This window comes from Curcuma longa, chromosome 16, assembly GCF_044706935.1.
Source record: "Curcuma longa cultivar G26 ecotype Majalengka, Jawa Barat chromosome 16, ITB_CL_G26_1.1, whole genome shotgun sequence".
Classification (NCBI taxonomy): domain Eukaryota; kingdom Viridiplantae; phylum Streptophyta; class Magnoliopsida; order Zingiberales; family Zingiberaceae; genus Curcuma; species Curcuma longa.
The window spans coordinates 632936-656327 of record NC_133876.1 but is presented as its reverse complement, the minus strand read 5'-3'; the positions used below and the strand labels follow the sequence as shown (position 1 = coordinate 656327).

At 36.9% G+C, this 23392-nt stretch overlaps 3 protein-coding genes across 5 annotated transcripts; 1 reads left to right on the top strand and 2 right to left on the bottom strand.

Annotated features, from left to right (window-relative positions):
* Positions 1 to 1987: 1987 nt before the first annotated feature.
* LOC141847332 (calcineurin B-like protein 1) lies at positions 1988 to 12697 on the bottom strand. Of its 3 annotated transcripts, none has more exons than XM_074735348.1 (9): positions 12621 to 12697; positions 12027 to 12132; positions 10555 to 10646; positions 8863 to 8922; positions 3990 to 4098; positions 3869 to 3921; positions 3673 to 3753; positions 3485 to 3597; positions 1988 to 2350 (listed from the first exon to the last, which is right to left on the bottom strand). In XM_074735348.1, the coding sequence occupies exons 2-9, from the start codon at positions 12103 to 12105 to the stop codon at positions 2287 to 2289; spliced, it is 651 nt and encodes a 216-aa protein (XP_074591449.1). In that variant the 5' UTR covers positions 12106 to 12132; positions 12621 to 12697; the 3' UTR covers positions 1988 to 2286. The 3 variants fall into 3 exon arrangements, with proteins under 3 accessions (XP_074591449.1, XP_074591451.1, XP_074591450.1); XM_074735350.1 differs by having other exon boundaries at positions 10555 to 10637; XM_074735349.1 differs by lacking the exon at positions 12621 to 12697 and adding an exon at positions 12494 to 12607.
* Positions 12698 to 17269: 4572 nt separating this feature from the next.
* LOC141847465 (uncharacterized) lies at positions 17270 to 18005 on the top strand. The gene has a single exon (XM_074735514.1). The coding sequence runs from the start codon at positions 17361 to 17363 to the stop codon at positions 17865 to 17867; it is 507 nt and encodes a 168-aa protein (XP_074591615.1). The 5' UTR covers positions 17270 to 17360; the 3' UTR covers positions 17868 to 18005.
* A 1002-nt stretch (positions 18006 to 19007) lies between these two features.
* On the bottom strand, positions 19008 to 19699 carry LOC141847464 (oleosin 16 kDa-like). The gene has a single exon (XM_074735512.1). The coding sequence runs from the start codon at positions 19612 to 19614 to the stop codon at positions 19102 to 19104; it is 513 nt and encodes a 170-aa protein (XP_074591613.1). The 5' UTR covers positions 19615 to 19699; the 3' UTR covers positions 19008 to 19101.
* Positions 19700 to 23392: the final 3693 nt, after the last annotated feature.

Sequence of the window (23392 nt, the reverse complement as noted above, 5' to 3'; positions counted from 1 at the left end):
TTGTGGAGATATTTTGATTCCATCAGTTTTAACATTTATAACATATGTATAATATTTAGATGTTTTGTAATACAGTTTTACTCTAGATGACCATCGAGTTGCGGCATAGATATCTAATAAATTTAGAGAAAGAGTGTGTCTTTTTGATACTACATATAGGTATGTAGACGAGGGCATGCGAGATTTTTACTACAAGGAGTTTTTGATAAGTTATTTTTATTATCAGGAGTTTTATTTGTTTATACTAGTTTGTAAACTTTTTTTATAGAAAAAATATACCTGGGAGCCAGGGCATGATGAGGCATTTAAAGAAACCTGGAATAATGTCTATGTCAAACTGTATAAAGATCTGCTATACAAATGCAGAAAAAAGGACGTAAGATTATCTTTTATCTCAGATAATGTTTGGGGTGCATGACAAGCCATCTGGGTTATAGAAATATGGCAATCAAATTCAACAATAGCTCAAGCTAATAGAAACACCGAGCTGGCTAGCCCTAGCACCGGATCCATAAAGCATACAGTTGGATCTTGTTCCATCGTCGAGCATGTCATAGACTTGATGAGTTTACAATTAATATATTTATATTAAAAATATTTAATTATCAATAATTTTATTTTGATTTAATTGTATTATTTAATATTCAAGAATATAAGCTACAACAATCTCCTACTTGTTGAGAGATTTTTACCAAAATACACAAGTCAAAGGATGACACATTTATCGATCCTCGATCGTAAATATTAGACGTAAAAATTTAAAATTTAAACTTATTTAACTGTTAACAATGATTAGCTTTTCTAATTTTATATCTTATATGAATTTATTTTTAAATAGGATAAAATGGCTGCCAAAGTTGCATATGCATCTCAGCTTGATAGAGAGGAAGATGAGATGCAGACTGTCTCTACTGACTAGGTAAATGAGATCTATTATGATGTGGTCGGTGGAAGGAAGAAGAGCTCCACCCTCTATGATTTTGAATCTCAAGCGAGAGTCGTTTATGATCGTATGATGGTCCCTAGGACTAGGGGTCGTCCCAACAAATCATCTACCAAGGTAGAAGCCTTAAGTAAGAAAACGCCGCATTGAAGAGTCAACTCTGCACATTAGAGCAAGAATTTCAAGAGTCTCGGTAAATCCAATTGACATACGAGTAAATTGAACAGGAAATGCAGGAGTTCATGGCTCGAATGAGTCAAACGTCGTATGAGTTTGACTCTTAGGAGATTCAAGATCCTCAAGACCCTGATCAATAGCTGCATGAGAGGTATGTTAATATTTTTAATTTTTCTTTTTTTATTTATCACTTATGAACATGTAAATTTAATTTATAATTTTTATAATATATACATATCCTTGTTTTATTAATAACCTTTCTTTTTATATTTTTTGCAAGATTCGATACTAGTTGGATATTTTAGATATTTGATAGATTGTAATTGTATTGAGATATTTTATATGTTATGATTTTATTCAGATATTTAATATATTATGATTGTATCGAGATATTTGATATTTGTGATTTGATTAGTTTAACTTGAGATATTGAATGGATTCATTTGTTATATTTAAATTTGTCAGATATTAGTGACAAAAATTTTATATTTTATCGTTAAATTTAATGACGGAATTAAATATCTGTCACTAGATCAAAGACGAAACAATGCATTCTATTTACGATCTTAACGACGAATTTAAATTTCCGTAGCTAAATATCCGTTGCTAATAATAGCGATGGATTTAAATTTTCATCGCTAATATTAAAGATAGATATTAAATAGTCGTCGCTAATATTAGCGACAGATATTTAAATATGTGGCTAAATGACGTCAACGATCAATTTTTTTTAGACAAGAAAATTTGAACGCTAAAGGTCATTAGCGATCAATTAGCAATGGAATATTTCGTCGCTAAAGCTGATTCTTGTAGTTCAACTTGCCTAGAAGGACAGAAGCAAACATAATTCTACACTTTGGGAGCTTTTATATGTACACACACATTAGAAATACTTTTATTGAAATGTGATTACAACTACTTTAAAGGACAGAAGGCAACAAAAAGGCAGTCATTGAGAAGTATGCACTGACATTTCGGCCAAGCACAGAAACACATTCGCATAGCGACTGGGCAGATAAGAAACTGGAGCTCTACCAGCAAACAACACATCAAATTACACAAGCAACTCAGGCTGCAATGTTACAACTAACAATGATAATTTGGTTGTTGAGGCAAGATAATAGTTGATGCTTTGTCATAATCCTCTTCTACAATATAAAGCCACCTCATGAGGCAGGATCATCAACTTCAGAATTGAAAACAAAATTTGGAAATGTTGTGGTTATGTCCCTGCAGATGACATCCAAAAGTCATTCAAAAAACAACATCACTCTAGATAGGTGCTTCCTTCGAACTTGCAAGCCTACATAATCTAGTAATATGAATCTTGCTTTATTGAAGTCCATCAATCACAAATAGAAGTGTTGGTATTAACTAGTTTAGTATAAATATCGGTAGATACTCATCAGATCAACCCAGTTTTCCAACACCAAGAACATGTTCGCCATGCCAAGTTATCAATGAAACTTGTTAGTCCTTCTGATGTAATGTGGTAATTGAACATAATTAAAACAGAAGATCATCATTTTGTATCGTAAGGCCCATTTTATATATCAATAGCATAATTATCTTATAAGACAGCCTTACTTGTTACCATCTAACTAGTAAGAAGAAGCATTACCAATCTCATCTTAGGAGTGAAAATTTATTTGAATGTACTATGACCACATGGTAATATTTTGACTAATAAAAAGTATATCAACAAGTCTCATGATGCTAATAACTTTTTTTCTAAAAAAACTTTTATTTCTGAAAAAAATGATCATGGGCTAGATTTGACTAAATTTTCTTTTAAATATTCAATATATTCTGGCATGATACCTATCTAAGGCTCTAATTATCCACTTGACATCAGATAATAGTATCAAAGTCTTTTAACTTTTTTTAGAACTTGAATGACTCATCTTAACTACAAGTCAATCGACACAAAATTCTACTCTGACATAGCTAAATAACCTACAGTGATAATAGATTCAATAATGGTAGTATATCTTGTTTATCTTTCTTATAGAATTGTAAAGAATTCACTGCCTATTATGTTGGAACATCAAAGTAGCTATTCCAAAGGAAGCTCATTGTCTTATATGACTTAGCAGGATGCTACCCGAAGATCAAATTCTGAAATGGAAATTTGGCCAGTCCATTTTGTTGTGCAGCATTTATGCATGGAATTGATGGAATGTGAATAATTTTACATTCACAATCTCACATAGAATAGCTGTCTATTTATTATACTTGAGAGTGAATGAAAAGATAGTATAGCCGATCGATCAAATCATGGAGCATGGGATCCAGAGAACAAGGAAAAACTGTCAGTAAGATACACTATTTATAGTTTTTTTTGGCCTTCTCTAAGATACTTACCTGAGATATGGAATTGTCATGACCTTCATCAAGGATGGATTCCTGGATACCAAGTTTTCCCAATCTTTTTTATCTATTTTACCATCCTGGTTACCATCTGCATCTTGAAATGTCTGTTGAAAAAAAAAAGTGAAAAAAAAAAAAGAAGAGCAAGAGAGAAGTAAACATGTAATGATCGGAATGTAAACCTTATCTAGGATTATTTCCACAGTCTCATCTGACAACTTCATTTCTGATTCAGAGAGCAATGCAATTAACAGTTTCTTCACCTATAACAGAAGAGATCATTTGTAAGGCACTGATATGTAAAGCCATATCGTAGTCAAATTGTAAGCTGTTAGCAAAATCATAAGTTTAAAGACAATTTGCAAGGTATCAAGCAACCTCTTTCCTCTCAATAAAGCCTGTGCCATCCAGATCATATAACTTGAAGGAAACTGTAGGATCACATGAAGATTTAGAAGATTGTCATCAAGTAAAATCTGCTAAAACACTACAAACTTACAGTCTACTTTGTCTTCATGGGCAGCATTTGGATGGAAGACATTTAAGGCTCGAACGAAATCCCCAAAATCAATGACTCCCTTTTGTTTGGCATCAAATAGGTCAAATAACTGCACAAATGGATAATTATTTATTCTAGTTCTAATAGCAAGAATACAAAGAAAAACTAATGGCATTAAGAGTCTCTGGCTCAGTAACACGTCAAATTAAGCTACATGCAAAACTAAAAACAAAGAAGTAGCACCATCATCACTAATGTATAATACACCATACCTATTAATATCAAAACAATAAACAACAAAAAATGTATTATAATAAACAGAAAAAATCAAACTGTCAAAACATATTGCAGCAAATATTAAGATCATATTTATTATTATACATTTATTAATAAATATTAAATTATCAATATTATTTAATAAATTTAGATTATTAATTAATATTTCAAATTATGGGCCTTAATTACAACTTAAATCACATCTGAATCAAAGATTTATAGGTTTTCACTCAGTCAACAGAAATTGCTCTCATTCCTCTCTCAAAAAGAGATAAATACTTGGTCTAGCTAGTGATTGCATACAAGTAGTAACAAGGTTAAATGATCGATCTCATGACAATTTTAAATGGTAACAAGGTTCAGAAATTTATGTTCAAAGTCAAGTGAATGATAAAGACCCTACACCCTTCTTGTGCATGTTTGCTAGCATTCAAGTTGGAATTGGATAAAAGATTTCTAAATCCTTTAATTTCCAAAGTCAACCTAATTCAGCCAAATTTCAAACTTATCTCATTCTTTTTCTCTCTTGATTTGGCCAAATTTCAATTGTTTCCATCTATTTTCTAGTGGAATCTAACTCATTTCTAGGTAATTTCTTCAAATCTAGATTTTTATTTTTAATTTCTTCGACAATCTTCTAGGACAATTAATTTTCCGAAAATATTAAGTCGGGCTTTGGTAATACTGTCATACAACCCCGACAATCCATATTGGTGTTGACTTAATAGATATAACAATTGATCAATGGAGCTTACTAATCTCCTTGAATTGTACCTTTTAATTCCTTGACAAAGTGTTATTCTCATAAAATACTACAATTTACACAATGTGCATAGTAACTTGATTATCACAAAACATTTTTTTTTAGCTCACTAAAGTAGAACCAAAGTAAGTCATCAACTCTTTGAGCCAAATGAGTTCACACATGACTAAATGTGGAATGTGTAATCGCCTTATATTTTTCCTCGAGGTTAGCTATTATAACATGCCTTATATTATTGGAAGAACTGATGGTGCAAGGAAAAAGTCATGAAATGTAGTGCATTGTATCCTATCCACGTCCATATCTACAATATATGAAGTACACTATTTTATAGCATTGACAAAACATGAAAAATTATGATATTATACGAACATTAAGTCTACCAAGGCCCTTGCTAGGATATACCTAACATCAAACCATCAACCAAAGTTCTATAATCTTGCATGAGTGACCAATCCTCCCTCCTTATCACTGAGGGATGTAAGCTCACTATCAAAATGGATTCTTGGATTGACAAAATGGAATCTTACCCTGGCTTTATGGCCATTTTGCAATGAGAGAAAAACCTTATGTCCTTAACACAATGGGAAGAAAATGAACCTTAATAAAACTATTTGGATTAAACCAAAGTACATCCCACGAAAGAAATCAACTCAATCTTTAAGCCAATCCCTTCACTTTCTTGCCCAATCATAATTTAAAAAGGAATCAGATCTGATGTTAATGTGTGGGCTGACATTAAGATTGGTGCTAGTAGCACACCTAGGTACCACATCCAAGGTTAAAAAGGGACTTTCAAGACATGACCCCAAAGGAGTTACCCAATGATCTACTAGCTTTACAAACTATTTAATATGTAATAAACCTTGTCCAAAGTTCATAATACCAATTTTTCAACTGAATGAAATCTTAAGACAACACTAACTAAATGGCAAGTTGAAAGACATAAAAAAATCTTTATCAAGGAGAGCATTAGTCCTTGCATCATTTGTGCATTACTAACTCCTAAAAGGGATAACTCCTAAAGAAAATCTTCTCACTATCACGTCATCAACAAAATCACCAATACGTATAGTTCCCAATACGTAACTAGAGGACATGCTCAATTTGATATTAATAGAACAATAATTCTTTAAGATTGACTTGCACAATGGTTATCGCCAAATGAGGATTAAGATTGATGATGTATGAAAGACAACTTTATGACATAATGAGTTGTATGAATGATTCTCTTCCTCAGAATTGTATTTCCGCACAAGGCATCTCTATAATCAAAGGGCATTTAAGGATTGACAAAAGCAATAGAATCCAAGCAGCTTGAAACTTTCACCCAATCTGTGACCTTTTAGAGATGCTTTACGAGCAATTTTGATTGCCTCAATAAAGAGGTGTTATATCAAACTAAATCTTCTTCTACTACCTTTCAAAAAGATTAAGGATGGGTAAGGCTCATGTTTCTACACGTCCCGACCTTTCTAAAGCATTGAAGAAATCTTGTGATGTGTCTAAAGTAAGAATCAAAGATACCTTAAAACAAGAAGAGCATCATCTCATCGCTTTTATTAGTGAAAAATTAAATGAGACCTGATAGTGTTATTCTAAGCATGCCAAAGAGTTTTACACAGTTATGTAGGTTCTAAGATATTAGTGGTACTATTTGTTGTCACATAAATTTATACTACACTCTTAGCATAATATGCACTTAATTTCATCAAGTGGGTTAAGTTCCTCTAAAAATACACTTTTGTCTTAAAGGACCAAGTATAACAAAGACATTAACACATTGAGTCAAATTATGGCCCCCTTACACATGATGGATACAATTGTAATTGGATTTTGGTTACCTCAAGGATGAGTGCCATTTATTTCATTACCTCGTGTAAATATCCAAGACATTTAGGATGGATAATGTCATGATTAGGTTAACTTCATAACTAGGGACAATTAGCTATCAAGAGGACAACTACCTATCAATAGTGTAGACATGTATTTTGGATCATCAAGTAGAGACTTTTTTGTTTGAGAATTACATAAAAAGTAGTCTTGTAAGACAATTTAGAGGGTTGACTATAGCTCTCATCTCAAATAGATTCTTTTAGTCATCCCTTAAATGAAAAAAGGATTATAATTGTATCTCAATGTCACATGTGTTAAATAACCAAAGTTATTGAGCAAAATATAGGTCTCTAGACAACAATATTTGTTCCTCATGAGCATGAAAAGATCTTAACATGAACTTTTTATTAGGACTTCCCTAAACTAATATGTTATTATTTCATTTTAGTAGTTGTATGTAGGTCTAAGATGGATAATTTCATTCCATTTAACAAAATAAACAGTGCATCTCGTAAGGTCAAGTTGTCCTCTAATGAGGATAATAGATAGCATAGGTTACTTAAATCGATAGTGTCTAATAGGGATATTAAGTTTGTCAGTTACTTCTAGAAAATCCTATAAAAACTATTTCAAACCGAACTCAAGGAAATTTACTTAGTTGTCTAGTCGGAAAAAAAATAAAGACTACGGTTCCTAAGTGACTTATTGAATTTGTCTAAAACACTTTTATTATCAATCTACAAGTAGATATCCTTTCAAAGACATTTATGGGCTACAAGCTTCCAACTAGTAGATGATTTGATTCCACTACTTGTGACTTTCACCCTTTTGAGTTTATTGAGAGTTCTTTTGAGTGTGTTCAGGAGATTCATGCCAAAAGGAAAATTGCATTATACATGTTAATGCACATTACAAATATAAGGAATACAGTGTAGGAAACTATGTTGTTCTTTGCATTTGCCATGAGCATTTTTCCAAAAGCTCATTTCAAAAACTTTGTACCCACTTTGTCGATCCCTTCAAATTATGAAAAAATTAGTATTAATGCTTATGTTATTTACTTGTTATCTAAATTGAACATTAGTTTAGTTTTCAATATAGAGGACATGATGTCATATTGAGGGATGTTCAAGTCAGTCTTCTCTGTCTATTAATTTATCTATAGATTGTGCTCCTCTAGTTCACATCCCTACTTCCTTTGACACAATACTCCCTAGATTAAGAGCATAGTTGATACAAAGATAATGCTAGCCCTTATAGCAACACTCAAAGGCACCCACTTCCCATTTATATTAGGCATCACCAAATTTGATCTTGTTGCTTCCCTTATTCTTGGTAGGTTTGAAGTTCTTCTTTCCTTTAAAATTTGAGTTTTAAATTATGCAATATTTAGTTCAAAGGTGTTTAAATATTTAAAGTTGTTTAGAATTTTGATGCAACATAGCGGAGCGAACAAAGATACAAGCCTCACCTAGAGGAAAGTTCTGATACCATTTGACGTAGCACAGCAGAAGGAATAAAGATACAATCCTCACTGTGCTGCATCAAATTTAGAAAAAAATCTATTAGAGATTTGAGATTAGCTAGATCTATATTTGACTATATATATATATAGATGCTTTATAAAAGGGGTTAGGATCTTATAAATAATTATCTTTCAGTTTAATAATATTTCTCCTTATGGCAGCACCTTAATTCTGATGCATTAAGTGATATCAGATCTAGAAGTCTTATTCAATTTATTTATGAGAAATTTCCTTCTTCTGATCTTCTCAAGTATGAGCTATGGATCCATCCATGACCCATTGTCCTCAAATAGACATTATGATATTAGCAAAGGGCCTAGGTTGAACTTTTGATTCATAAATGGACTTAGACTAGAAATTTAAAGGGAATGCAAGTTAAATAAAAATTATGCACTTCACATCACGATATACTAATGGCTACTATTTGGAAGATTAAGCATATATATAATAGAAGCTACTTTAGGTAAATTACCCGATTTGCCAAAAGATTTTCCCCTTCGTTATTCTTAAAAAATGCTAGCTGAAACTCTTCCTGCAAAAGTATTGTGATATGAAGATTAAGCCCTTTAAAGCAAAATTCATTAGCTCAAGAAAATTGTAGCAGGACTACATAAGCATCATCTATCATAATTCTTTGAATTATCTCACAAGATTATGCTAAATTGAAGAGTGCAATAAATACTTTTATCCAAAAATATTGAAAAAAGAATGAAACATCAAAAATTAGATAGTGACAAAGTTTACAAAATAAAACCAAACTTTGTATTAGGACTAATAAAAAATAGGTTGTTAGAGAACAGCTACATGTTCAAGGACTACAAAAGCCGCAAGGGACAAAAGTTAACATCAATATATCTTCAGTTTGGGTTGCATTCTTAAATATGTTAAAACTAATCTAAGTGTTCTTGTAACTCACTCAAAGTTCCACTGTGAAGTTGACAGGAAGATGTAATGTTTTAATTCTAGAGTCATCAGCTTTGATAAAATCGTTGGAACATGAGATGCACAATCATCAATCTCCAATGTGAAAGGTCTCTGAATCACTTATAGGATTACAAAAATCATCCAACTTTATTTAATTTATCCAAAAGTAATTAGTCAAGACTTCACATCTTCCTTCAAGAAATTTTTGGATAAATCCCCATCCTAACATACATAGGCATGCTGTTCTATAAATGTCAGTTAAGAAGAAACAAAAATCTAGAAGCATTGTGGTTGGATTACAATAGATATGATGGACCATCGACACATCATTGATGCAAGTGTAAATATAGGGTATGGTTAGGAGAGATGTTTGGGTTTGGTCAAGTTGCAGCTTAAGATGACATAGATGGCCTGACTTCACCCCAATTGGAAGGAGCTTGGCCAAAGTAAACATCTACTAGAATGAGTTGATCAACTTCTTAAGCCTTGGGGTCAATTGGTTAGCAATCAGAGGTGGAGAATTCTGTGGTCCAAGGTGGAGAACTTTGGAATCTGACATGGTGTTGGAATTGTTGTTGGGCTTAGTTTCATTAAGCATACCTCATCCCCCAACACCAAGTGGTGCCATAGAGCCCATGGAGCCTATTTTTATAGGCCTTCGGAGGCACGCCTCCTCCATAGGATGACTAACACTTAACAAAGAAGATAGTTAACATCAAAGCCTGATACGCATTATGGAGGTCTCTAATTGGTTATGACTAGTGTTTTTTATCTTGAATGAGACCTAGTATGGTATTGCGACTTATTATTTTCTATGGGTAAATTTAATGGGTAATTTTACCCATATAAAGAAGTATTCAATTTAATAATTTAAATAACAACTTGGGTGAAATAAAGACCTTTATGGTAGCATTAAAATTTGATTGCATGACAACTTGTTTTAGTATTGTCAGTTATAAGAAAAAGGAAAATTCAATGAAAATTCAATAGATGGTGAGCAGTTTCCTCAAGTTGTGTTTACCCTCATGAAGAATAGAGGGGAGAGGGGTGGAGACAAGAGGAAGGGAGGGAAAGGAAAAAAAACCCTATATCTGATTGAGGGGTGAGGCAGTTGTGGGAGTGGTACAACTTCATATATTGAGTAGTAATCCAAAGCAATATATTTAACAACTACATAAACTAAGAATAAAGAAACAGTATAACCACAACTGTAAAAATGGGATAAAGCACAGTAGTTTACCTTGTTGATCAATCCATCATCAACCAAAGAACCACTAATCATCTTGAATAGTTCAAACAGTGCTTCAACATCACTGGCAGTAACTGTCAAAACTTTATGAAAATAAGTAATAGAATTATTTTATAGAAAATTGTGGCACTGAAATTATATTTGAATCATGGATGATGAAAATCAAAGAAAGGATTTCCCATTTAGCACCTATTAATTTGTAGGATGGACAGAACTACATAAGGTTCTGCTCAGCTATTATTATGTTTAACATGAGAACATATTTTTCTATCTTCAAGACTCATTCAATTAGAAAGGTAGATGTATTTACTAGTGCTCATAAGATGCCTATCTTCTACATATACAAGGCATGCATGGCATAATGACAAAGAAGAATATAAAGCCAATTGGCACAAGATGGATGAATATTCTATTGTCCAAATCATAAATAATACCATAATAACTCGACATACATATATAGAAACGGTATAAATTTCTCACAAACAATAAGAAATTACAAGAACGAAAATTAGTCCCTAATCTTAGTTTAAAAAATATCATTTTGTTGAATTTTTGCTTGCTCAAAGACTTCCTATAATTCAACTCTGATATCAAAGATATTGCAAAATTCAACTCTGAAATTGTTAATAAGAAAGCATGATTAACCATATGGATTTCAGTCTTGGGAAAACTCCTAAGAGCTAAACTAACCAAATGAATTCAGGCTAAATTTAACACCCTGCGTGACATAAACTAAACAGAAAAAAATATATTAGATTTGACTCAATATAAACAACTGCATCATATTTTTACACAAGGAATCAAAATTAACATAACGTCAAACCATAACCACCTCAAGGTGGTGAGATAGTAAAGTGTATACAATATACGGTGAATAAAAATCTGCTTCCACAAGCTGTTAACTTGTTTTTCTACTCGAGATGTACTCCACTTTATTCACAAAGTTAAAAAAAGGTCAAAAGCTATGTGAAGTTTGTGGACAATTTTTATTGCTTGATTTACTCTACTTTATTCACTGAGCAAAAAATAAAAATAAAAGCGAATGAGTTAACCCTAAATCTAATACAACCTAGATTCACCTTAGAAATTAAGAGTAAAGTCAAAACTACAGGAAACATGCTTTGAGAATTATTCTTCAGAAGGATAAACGAATGATAGAAGATTTAAAGTAGAGACTAAGATAGAGAATGACTTAACCAAAAGTCTAATATAGTCAAAATTCACCTTGGAAACTAAGATTGAAGTCAAAACTACTTGAAACATGCTTTCAAGGACTATTTTCAGAAAAATGGATAAATCAATGATACAAGATAGCCTACAAAAGCAAGAATTACACAATCCTCCAGAACTTGAGAAATTTTTAGTGTGCATATTCAAAAAAATAGGAACTTACTACACCTCTTTAATTGAAAACCAAACCGTTCAATTTCGAAATTAGGACAAGAACCAAACTTTTGACTCACAAGATGTCTGAGCAGCGAGATCCACTGGGTTTTCATATCCTGGGTAATTACTTCGTCTCGTTGATGGCAAACAGCCCATTTACAGCAGTAACGTAGTAGCCGGCACCTGAATCATCCCAGAAATTCATCAACAATGAAATACACAGAAGAATGCCTAAATTTATCTAATTAATCAACAAGACAAAGGAATGAATTTAAAACCCTAAAAAAAAGAACATAATAAACACACAAAACAATCTCTAGCGGTCAAACAGAAACATGGGCGAATCTTCACAATTCGTCTCAACGATTAGGATGGGGGAAAACTATTTTTTAAAAAAAAAAAGAACATTGCAAGAATGTGCAAGAACACTGTTTAGAGAACACCAAATGATCAGGTTGATAAGGCTCAATTCTCGAAAAGAACAACGGTAAAGAAATTCGGCCAAAAAATCAAGGAGAATGGGAATGAATTGGAAGAATGATACCCACGGAAGTGGGTGCCAAACCAAATCGAGACACGGGAAAGGCGCCGATCGAACGTCCGAAGGATGAGAAAACTGAAGGAAAAGCTGAGACGAAAGATTGGGGAGGAGCTCGAAATAGGAGAGCAACCGCAAACGAGAAACGAGGGAGCTACATCGGCGGGCAAAAGCTTTACGGGAGGCGCCATGGTTCGTCAAGACCGTTCGTCTTAAGTTCTTTTCAATTTCAACCGAACAATTCTTTTGTGAAGATTAAAAAATAGTAGGAATTTTATTAAATATTTTTTAATCTTCACAAAAGAATTGTGAAGATTAAAAAAACGTTTCCAAATATTTTTTATTTTAATTAATCGATTATCATTAAATATTTAATAGTGTTACTTAAGGAATACTCCATTTAAAAATATATATATATGAAAAGAGAATCTTTTCCACCAACATTGTCATAACATATATGACCATAATTATTATAATATATAATTGTAATGGTTAGGTGTAGTAGCCATAGCTATTACAATTTTAGTAGCAAATTTAATATGTTATAATAATTTTTTTTAAAAAAACTGGTTCATAGATAAAATAAGAGAGGTTAGACCTCTCAAATGTACAATCAAAAAATCAGCATCATAGCTCAGGCAGCACTAGCCGTTGAGCACACACATATGATCTATCACACAAGAAACTACATTAAACTCATGACACCACCAACACCAAAACATCATAGCCCCACATGTCTATAAATCACAACACTTGCATGCTCATCTATGAGCCATACAAAGCACCACATACCACAAAACCAATCTCATCTCAGGAACAGAGCTACCGGCAGCTTGGATGCTACAGTGGCTAGAGATCTACAAATCGATACACATGGATTTGCACCTTGCGAAAAATTCAATCAAAATCCGGGATAATACCTTGATAACGCCTTCGATTTCATGCCTCCCATATATAGTATATCAAGCTAGAGATGCTGAGGTAGCACGCCTTGATTTTTCATCGCCCATTCTTGTAATGCCGGCCAATACCCTCAAAAGAAGTAAAATTTTATCCAATACCGAGCTTGACCTTACCCCATACCTCACAAACCTTGGGATATTTAAAAAACAAGTGGTGGTTGGTTTCTTCATGAAGTTGGCATAACTCACACAACTTGTTAGACTCATACTCTTTGGTTCTCAAGTGCCCATTTGCTAACATCCACAAGATAAACAAATGTTTAGGCAGAACTTTCGGCCTCCACACCACTGGACTCCAAGCTACCTCCAAACCCGTGGCATGAAAAAATGATAAGCATTAGAAACCTCTTTTTTCCACCAACAAACCAATCTATCATAGTCATATTAGCCCTCCTCACACCATTCGAGTTGTGGGCAATCTTGTCTCGGATTTCAATAAGTCTTTTAATTAGAGGAGAATCCAAAAACTTTACATTCCATGTCCAAAAATCTGCATTCTTAATATAATAATGATGCACCCAATTCACCCATAGAGAATTCTTCTGAAATTGTATGTCTCAAAGTATCTTACTTAGCAAAACTTCATTCCATGCGTGAAGATTCCAAAGACCATAGCCTCTACCATTCTTTGATAGACAAATTTTAGACCAAGAGATAGTAGGTCACTTAGAAGACCACACAAAATTTCGCCAAATAGTCTTGATCTTTTCAATTACCCCACTTAGAATTGGTAGCATAGATAGCCAAAAACATACCAAACTATACCTTGAAGAACCGTGTCCACCAATTCTAATCTACCGACGTAAGATAACGTGTGCTTGGGCCACGCATTAATCCTTTGAGTGATAGTATCTAAAAGTGGCCCATAATGAACAATACGAAGCTTCTTCACCACTAAAGGAATGCCCAAGTACCTAAAGGGAAATGAGCCTTCATGAAATCCCCATGATTTGAAGTAATTGATTCTTGATAGTAGCCTCTACACTAACCATGAAAATATGTGATTTTTGTGGATTAGCTCGTAAACCCGATACCTCTCCAAAGAAATCTAAGCAATCCTTCAAATGTTGCATAGAAGACCCATCCGTACGATAAAATAATATGAAATCATCCGCATATACAAGATGTGTAAGATCAACCTCTTTGCACATCGGATGAAAATGGAAAGTAGTCAAAGTGGAAATGTCATGAAGTTTTCGGGATAATACATCAATACATAGGCCAAATAATAAAGGAGAAAGTGGATCCCCTTGCCGAAGGCCACTCCTTCTACTAAAGAAATCATACACCCCACCATTCAAAAAAAATGATAAATCTCAGTTAACCTCATTAACTATCTCTGAGGGTGACCAGTCCGGTCCTACTAAGTTTCTCACCGACCACCAGGGTAAATCGATACACTCCACCATTTAAAGATATAGAGTAGGAAACTGTAGTAATACATTCCTTAATCTAATTATAAAATTATTGGAGAAAATCAAAATTAACAAGTGCCGAAAGACCATTGATGTATATTGGAGAAAATCAATTTCTTTGCATACTAAGCAACTCTTGAGTAATTATTTTTATAACTATTACATGTTGTATATTATAGCAATTAAGACCATTGATGTTACAATAATATTAAAGTAATTTTGGTCAAATTAAAATAATTCTATTAAATTTTAAATAGTTTTGATGAAATTGATTAAAAAAATATCTTGATATAATATTATTTTATATGTTATAATTTTATCCGAATTAAAATAAATTTATTATACATTATAATCCATAAATGTAATTTTTAAAAAGAGAATGGAATATTCTTTTTTTAAATTTTTTTTATTAAAAAAAAAGACGCTCTTCATGTGAAAATGAGAAAAAGGCATCTTTTTTTATTTTTACCTTTTTTTTTTAAAAAAAAGTCTATATAAATATAAGTACCTTTTGTAAAATTAAAAGCGGAGAGCATGCTGCTTTTGAAAATTGATGACTTTAAGTGATCTTTATTTGTTTTTTATGTTAATTTCACATGCTGCTTTTCGAAGCAATGTAAATTGTTAAATTGCTTATTTTACTTAAAATAATTCGATATTTTATTTATCTAATAGATTTAAAAATTTTAAATTATTTTAAATTAAGATTAATATACTCTTACAATCCTCTCTTTAATATATCTATGTCTACAAATTTAATAATATAAATTAAAAATAATAAAATTTTAAACTTACAAAGATTGATAAATTTTATTATAAACTCAAATAAAATAAAAATTAATATACTTTTAAAAATCTTTTTAATGTATCTGCCCTATTTTCTAAGAAAGGAGCAATCGAAAATGCACTGTATAATTTTGATATTATGAAATTTATTTTGATAATGAGAATTCTGAAATTAAAAATAACGGGAAACATGGTTTTGTTACTTATTTCGATCTGTGCTTAGAATGTAAAAATTTTATTTTGTAACATGAATTCCGAAATCTGTAAGTGTGATCTATGTTGTATGGAAATTTGGAGACTGAAAATGAGAAACGCGGAAACGACAATAGTTGAAGTTTTCAGATTTTAAAAACGTCGAAGACCTACAGCGGTGAGTTCAGCGCCAGGAAGCAACGGAGCAGCTCCGCAGCTCCGCGCCGCCCACGATCTCCTTCTCCGCGATCATGTGCAACATCGAGCGCCGGAACTCCTCCAGCGGGTCCTCCGTGTCCCTCACCACCATCACGTTGTCCTCGACTCCACGGCTCTGCCTCCTCTCGCCGCCCCTGCTCCAGGCCACGACGCTCTGCTCCAGCTCCGCAAGCTGGCGGAGGAGCTCGGAGACGCTCGCCGGCGTGGTCGGGGAGGTGCGCACCTGCCTCGTCGTCCCCTCCTCGTCGCCACGGTAAGAGGATGATAAGGTCGCCGCGAGGTTGAAGTTTCCACGGATGGAAACGTTTTGTGTTTCGGAAACGGGAACGTCAGTGTAAACGCTGTTTCCAGACAGCATAGAGTGTGATTCAATAAAATACTATCAGACTCTTTACACTTCAACAAAAAAAATATAATTCGTCAGAGAAGGTAGATCGAGAAGTTACAGTTGACCATTATGGAGAAGGATATTATCTTGACTTTGTTAATATTCGATCCTTATCCACTTCAATAAGTCTATTCCACAGTCACTAATTTAATCATGCTCCGGAGCACTAGACACTTTACATGAATAATATAAGAGAGATGCACAGATGGATCAAAGTTTGACGATCAATGTCCAATCTAAGCAGCAAATTACGCTTTTATCGATCCAATCAAGCCTTCTTTTTTGACCCATTGAACTTGAACAGAGCCAAGTTGTTGGTAAGAGAGGCGTCCCCATCATGCGTGCCATTGCTTCGCTTGCAATAAAGCCCCCACCCTCACCCTCCTCCAGCTCTTCTCAATTATCGTCATCATCACTCCTTTTCGTTTCCTTCCCCTTCCCCTTCGAAATGCACAGCCATTCCATTCCATTACAGCTCACAGCGAGCTAAAGGCCACAGGCACGCTGGCGTTGCTCTCCATGGTAGTTGGGTTTGGAAAATGGTCGGTCTTTTACTTCGCTTTCTGATAAAGCCTGCCAGGTGGAGCTTCACATCAGGTTAAGTTAATCGATCTGCTAATAATATCCCCGTGACAGATCAACAACACTAGTTAAATATAAAAAAATAAATAAATAAATAAATATTTTAAAATTAAAATAAAATAGTTAAATAAAATCTACTGGTGGTTCGGTGATTCCTTACAGCTATTGGCGTGTCCTCACTGTCCCTGCAGTGCTGTCCCTCTCTCTTTATTATTACCATACTCGCCCTGTTCTAGCGGCTCATCCTCATACCATTCGCAGCGCGCACAAGCCACTGGCCTAGTGCGAGAGTAGAGAGACAGAGAGAGAGAGAGAGAGAGAGGCAAGCCATGGCTTCCCCTAAACCAGCTTTGCTCGCGGCCATCTCCCTCGCTCTCCTCGCCACCTGCATCGCCCAGGCACCGGCAGCTTCCCCCACGGCGACGCCACCCACCCCCACCGCCACCCCTCCCCCCGCTTCCTCCCCTCCTCCCGTCGCCGCCCCGCCGCCGGCCACTCCTCCTCCCGTCGCCACCCCGCCGCCGGCCACTCCTCCTCCCGTCGCCACTCCGCCGCCCGCCACCCCACCACCCGCCGTAGCGCCGCCGCCCTCTCCCCTCCCGCCCACCGGCTCCCCTGCTCCTGCCACACCGCCGCCCGCTGCTCCTACGCCGTCAGGGTCGCCGGCGTCCTCCCCCTCTCCGAGCTCTCCGCCTGCTCCAGGACCAGTCAGTCCAGGTCCAGCACCATCGCCGTCAACCCCCGGCAGCACTCCGTCCGACGGGAACTCAGGAATCGTGCAGGAGGCGAGCATGGGGCTCATGGCTCTGTTCGGGGCAGTCGCATTGCTTCTGTAACGCGGGTAGCCAGAGAGAGAGAGAGAGAGAGAGTGAGGTGTTTGATATTGGTTTAATTTGATTTTGGAAGTTTCTTCCAGCTGAAGCATTCTATGTATTATCTGCTGTAATAACTCGTATCTACATTTATGTCCTTTCTTTCCAGTTCACTCTATTCTTTAGCGATACGCTCTGTGACTCCCACTCTCCCTGCTCTGATTGATCATGAGCTCTGTTCTACCCATTCAAACATCCTTAAGCAACTCCAGAATTAACCGATATGTTAATCAAATTAAAACGAAAGATCCAACAACATTGTCGACAAACAAAGAACACGAGGCGAAATCTCCAAGCGCAAACATTGTCTGAAGATCTCAACTATCATCTGTAACAAAGGGTTGCTGCTGCGCCTCCATGGCTACCAGCCGCTTAAGAAACGTTCAATGAACTGAAATGCTGATCCTCCACGGAAACGACATGAAGGGAAAGGGTGACATTATTAGTGCATGTGGCGGAGGTCACATGGTTGCAGTTTTTGAATATTGTTACAGCATCCGATGGGACGATGGGATGGGGCATGACAGCCTGGGCTCTGCATGCCTTTGTCGGTTTGTCCACTGAGTGACGGTGGTGGTGGCCATTCTTATCCGACCCCCTCCTCCACTGAACCAATTCTTCCAGCATTCCTAGTTAATTCACTAGCTGTCAGCCGCTTTCTCCATAGCCTCAAGAATTACCTTGTTAATTTTGTCCTTCCTCCATTGATTGGGACTGTAAATCGGCGTCGATGTGATTCCTCTCCCTGGACCACGAACGACTGACGTCAACCATCCCCTGCATTTCTCACATGAATCGCAGAACAAGGCGATATATTCCGCGTTTGGTTGGCTGCGAGTTATTGTCGTGCAGCTGTATTTCAGCCGCTGGCAAGCTACCTTTAATGTCACATTCTGGAAATGCCGAATTGCTCACAGCGTAGCATCCACTGTCTTCTTCGTTGCTGGCGAGGAGGCCTGTGAGGAAGAAGAGAGGAAAATGGAAAGGTTCTTTTGGTCTTAAATGGCCGTTTAAAAGTTCTTTATTATTATTTTTTTGAGTACAGAAGCACAATTTATTGCGACCTAGCTAGACACACAACTCCACATAAAATTAAACCGGACCGTTACTTAGAACACCCTCGGACCGGGCACGCTCGACCACATTTTGAACACACAGACACGGACCACGTGGCATGCTTGCATGCATCGCTGCGGGTTTAACTGGCGGCCTGCTCGATGCGGTGCTGGGCCGAGTCCTTGATGTCGCGGGCCTTCGCCGCCAGCCTCTGCCGCGCCTGCTCCAGCTGGTCCGCCCCCGGAGGGTGCTTCCCCGTCACGTACTTGTACATCCACGACAGCACCGAAAGCGCCGCCACCCCCAGCCCGCCGGAGGTCAGGAACCCTGTCGACAGGAGGAACACGGCGATGGCGGCGGGCACCAGCACCGGGCTGAAGATGACCAGCAGCGGCGTAGCGACCGTGAGGGCGATGATCGTGCCCGCCAGCGTCAGCCCCGCCAGCACCAGCATCGAGCCTCCGGCCGCCGCGGCCGTGACCGCCTTCAGAACCACGTGCGACGCCGCTGGCTCCTGCTGCTGCTGCTGCTGCCGCAGCGGATCTCTCCCGTAGTTCGCCATCAGGTGGCTGCTCAATTCTTCGACGAAGTGCAGAGGGTGCGCCAGGGGTTCGATTAAATAGGTGGAGGAGCGCGGGACGCGTGTGGCCTGCATGGAGGAAAGGAAGGAGACGAGACGACGCGTGTTGGTGCGGACGACTGCCGAGTCACGACGCGAAGCGATACGGGCGAGGTTTGGATCTTCGGTATGCGGGAAGGAGAGAGCTTGGAGTTTTGCCGGTTTGACTGAGACGATTATGGCCTGGTTCGGTTGGTATCGAACCGGAGTAGATGTCGGTTCGAACTATCATTACGGTTTATGAATTAGTCGAGGTATTTACGAATTTAACTGACCCATCTAGTCGGTTATAATTTTGTCATATCAGTCCCGGTGAGCAGTTGACCCATTGACGGATTACGACTTAGGGCTGCTGGGTCCGATTTAGACTTATCCATGGTTGGGTCTAGCAGGACATTTTCAATTAAAGAGAATTATCTTTGATTTGTTTGTTGCAACCATGAATAAAATTTTATTCTATTGAGATGGTCACAAAAAATATTGAGAAGTAAGATGCTCAACTCATGATGTCCCCCTCTGTCCTGATTAGAAATGTTCCAATCAATTATGGAGAAAAGTCAGAGAAATCCACTCGATTGAACTTCAAACGGTGACAATAGAAGATATTTTTCTACCTGACCATGTTGAAACCTGCCCCAATTCTTAATAGAGCAAGCTTCCAAGTCAGTTGAGGATGCTGCTGATATCTAGACCATCAGTGCAGTGGAAGCATGAAATCATTCAGAGTTCTCATGTTAAAATTATATTCTTAATTACCTTGTTGACTCATTGTATACTGTGTATAACATGAAGAGACAGTTAAGAAATTGTGAGAGTCCTTGGACAAGAAATACAAGATAGAAGATGTAGGGGCCAAAATATTTACTGTGGATTGATTCCTAGACTATAAGATAGTGATCAATCAAGTTTAGGAGCTTCAAGTGATTTTACACATGCCCCAGGGCATAGCGTAGATGGTGGGTGCAATATTATTTTTTATGTAATAGCATTTCACGGGAACTTACGATCCATTCACCCATGTGTTATCTTGGTTCAATGCAATTTGGATCCTAGATCCACACCTCTTATGGGCCCATGCATAAGAGAGAGTCTTTCCCCATATATATTCACAATTTCAATGATTATAATTTATTATAAACCCACCTCATAGTCACAAAACTTCCAATGTGAGATTAAAGACTCTTATTCACAAGAGTCTCATTCCATCCACCTCTTTTTCCATTCACATTTTCAACAATCTCCCATATGAATGAAAATAGGGTATGTGATAGCGTTCAATAGTTGAGTCATGTATAGGATAGATAGATTTTACCTTTTTGAATCTTCCCTTATGAAGACATGTTTATTTAGTGGTTGACCAATAGACACGATGTCTTTAAACTCTTCTACTGTTTATGTAAGCATTTACATGTTCACCCAGGACTCTCCCTGATACAACTCTATTCTAATGAGTGTGTTCGTTCTTGATTGTAAACACGCTTGGTTCAGTGAGAAATTCTAAGAATTATGTTTTCCAATTCTCTTGGAAGTGGTCATACTTTTTCTCACATAGGTTATCTCTCAAGAGTAATCCACATTATTCCATTGGATCATAAAAGTCATATGCTTATCCTCTATCCTTTATGGGCATCATTGGCTCATTGGATAGTTACCCCACAGAGATTTACTTAGTCTGTAGAAATTCTTGTGTTTTCCAATTCTCTTCGAAGTGGTCATACTTTTTTCTCACATAGGTGATCTCTCAAGAGTAATCCACATTATTCCACTGGATCATAAAAGTCATATGCTTATCCTCCATCCTTTATGGGCATCATCGACTCATTGGATAGTTACCCTATAGAGATTTACTTAGTTAGTATAGTCAAGTTGTCTCTTTGAACTTAATTCTTGGATCTCCAATCAACATAGATTGGATTTTCTTTACACTAACATATTCCACAGACATCAACCCCATTCCTTGTGAAGAATTGCAACTACCTCTCTATTTAACATTTTGGTTAGTGGATCTGTTAGATTATCCTTTAATATTACATAATCAACAGTGATAACTCTTGTTGAAAGTAGTTATTTAATGATATTATGTCCACAACGTATATGTCTAGACTCATCATTATATAGATTGATTTCTGCTCGTCCAATTGATTATATTTGTCAAGAGCTACAAACTCAGATGTTATCATAGGTCTGGTTATTACGGGTTGCTTAGAAAATTTCCACGAAATGATTGCATCTCTCAAAGTGAATAATATCTACTCGTAGACTTTCATGTCAGATATCCAATTTGTATCGTTGTATCCTTCAATCACAATAGGATATCTCACATAATCTATAATCACAACTATACCTTAAGTACCTCAGTACTCATGTTATCCCTTTCCAATGTTCAATATTGAGATTACTCATGTATCTACTTAGTTCACTTACTACGTAGGCTAAATATGATTGTGTATAACTCATTAAGTATATCAGACTTTCAATTACTTTGAAGTACTCTATCTAAGAGATATTGTCCCACTACAAAAATACAGCTGTTTAGCAACGAATATTTGCGACGAATAATATTCGTCGCCAATTTGGGATGAATTTTGCGACGAAAACCGATTTTGTTGCAAATTTCTAACGAATTTTTCGACGAATAATTTTTTGTTGCAAATATTGCGACGAAATTTATTCGTCGTAGAATTCGTCGCTAATTTGGCGACGAATCTGTAATTCGTCGCCAATTTGGCGACGAATCTGTAATTCGTCGCCAAATAGCAACGAAATCAAAGGTTTGTCGCAAAACTTCGGGATTAGGGGTTCACTTAAGTTGCTGGGGTCCACGCCATTTGGCGACGAATCCGTTATTCGTCGCCAATTTGGCGACGAATATGCACATTCGTCGCCAAATTGACGACGAATTTGGCGACGAATATGGATTCGTCGCCAAAACCCTAACTTAAAACATTTCGCCCGATCCCCTTCTCCCCCCCCCCCTCGCGCAAAATCGCTGTTTTCGGCCGAAACACTTCTCCCCCGCTCGCAATCCGACGATTTCTCGCCTTCCAGCTCCTCCGGCGATGACAAACTCCTCCGGCGACGAATCCACTCCTTGCTCGAAGGTAAGATTTATTTTTTTTCGTTTTTCGCTGTTCTTTTTCGCTTTTGGGGCTGGAAATGGGTGGTCAGGTTGTTGGAGCTCGCCGGCCAGCAGCACTAGGGTTGCTGGTGCTGGCCGGCGGCGGGCGGCAGGCTGCGGACGGTCCTGTGGCGCCGGCCCGTTGGCTGCAGAGGCTGATCTGTTGGCGCGCAGGTGTGGCGGCAGTCGTTGGCGCGGCCGGCGTTGGTGTGGTCGGCGGCGGCCAGGTTGCTGGAGGGGTGCTGGTCGTTGGGTGCTGGCCAGCCACAGGTGGAGGGGGGATTAGGGTTTACATTAGGGTCGTTAGGGTAATTAGATTACGTTTTTAGGGTTTAATTAGATTAGTGGTTAAGTTTAGGGTTAGGGTTAAGGTTAGGGTTAGTGATTGATGTTTAGGCTTAGAGTTATTGAATAACATTAGGGTTTTGGGTTAATTAGGGTTTGTGATTGATGTTTAGGGTTAGGAGATAGCACATACCCTGCTTGTCATTAAAAATGGGTCAGATATTCCTACCACCCTGCAATGAATAGTATATACTATTCAACTTGGAAACAAGCACCACCATCGATGGGTAAAGACTCTTCCTGCCAGGGAATTATTGCTTTATTTTCCTCCATATTAATTACTTTCAAATTGTGAATTTTCATGACTTCCCTTATCTTTCTCGATTCAACTGTTTCACTGCTGGCACCTGT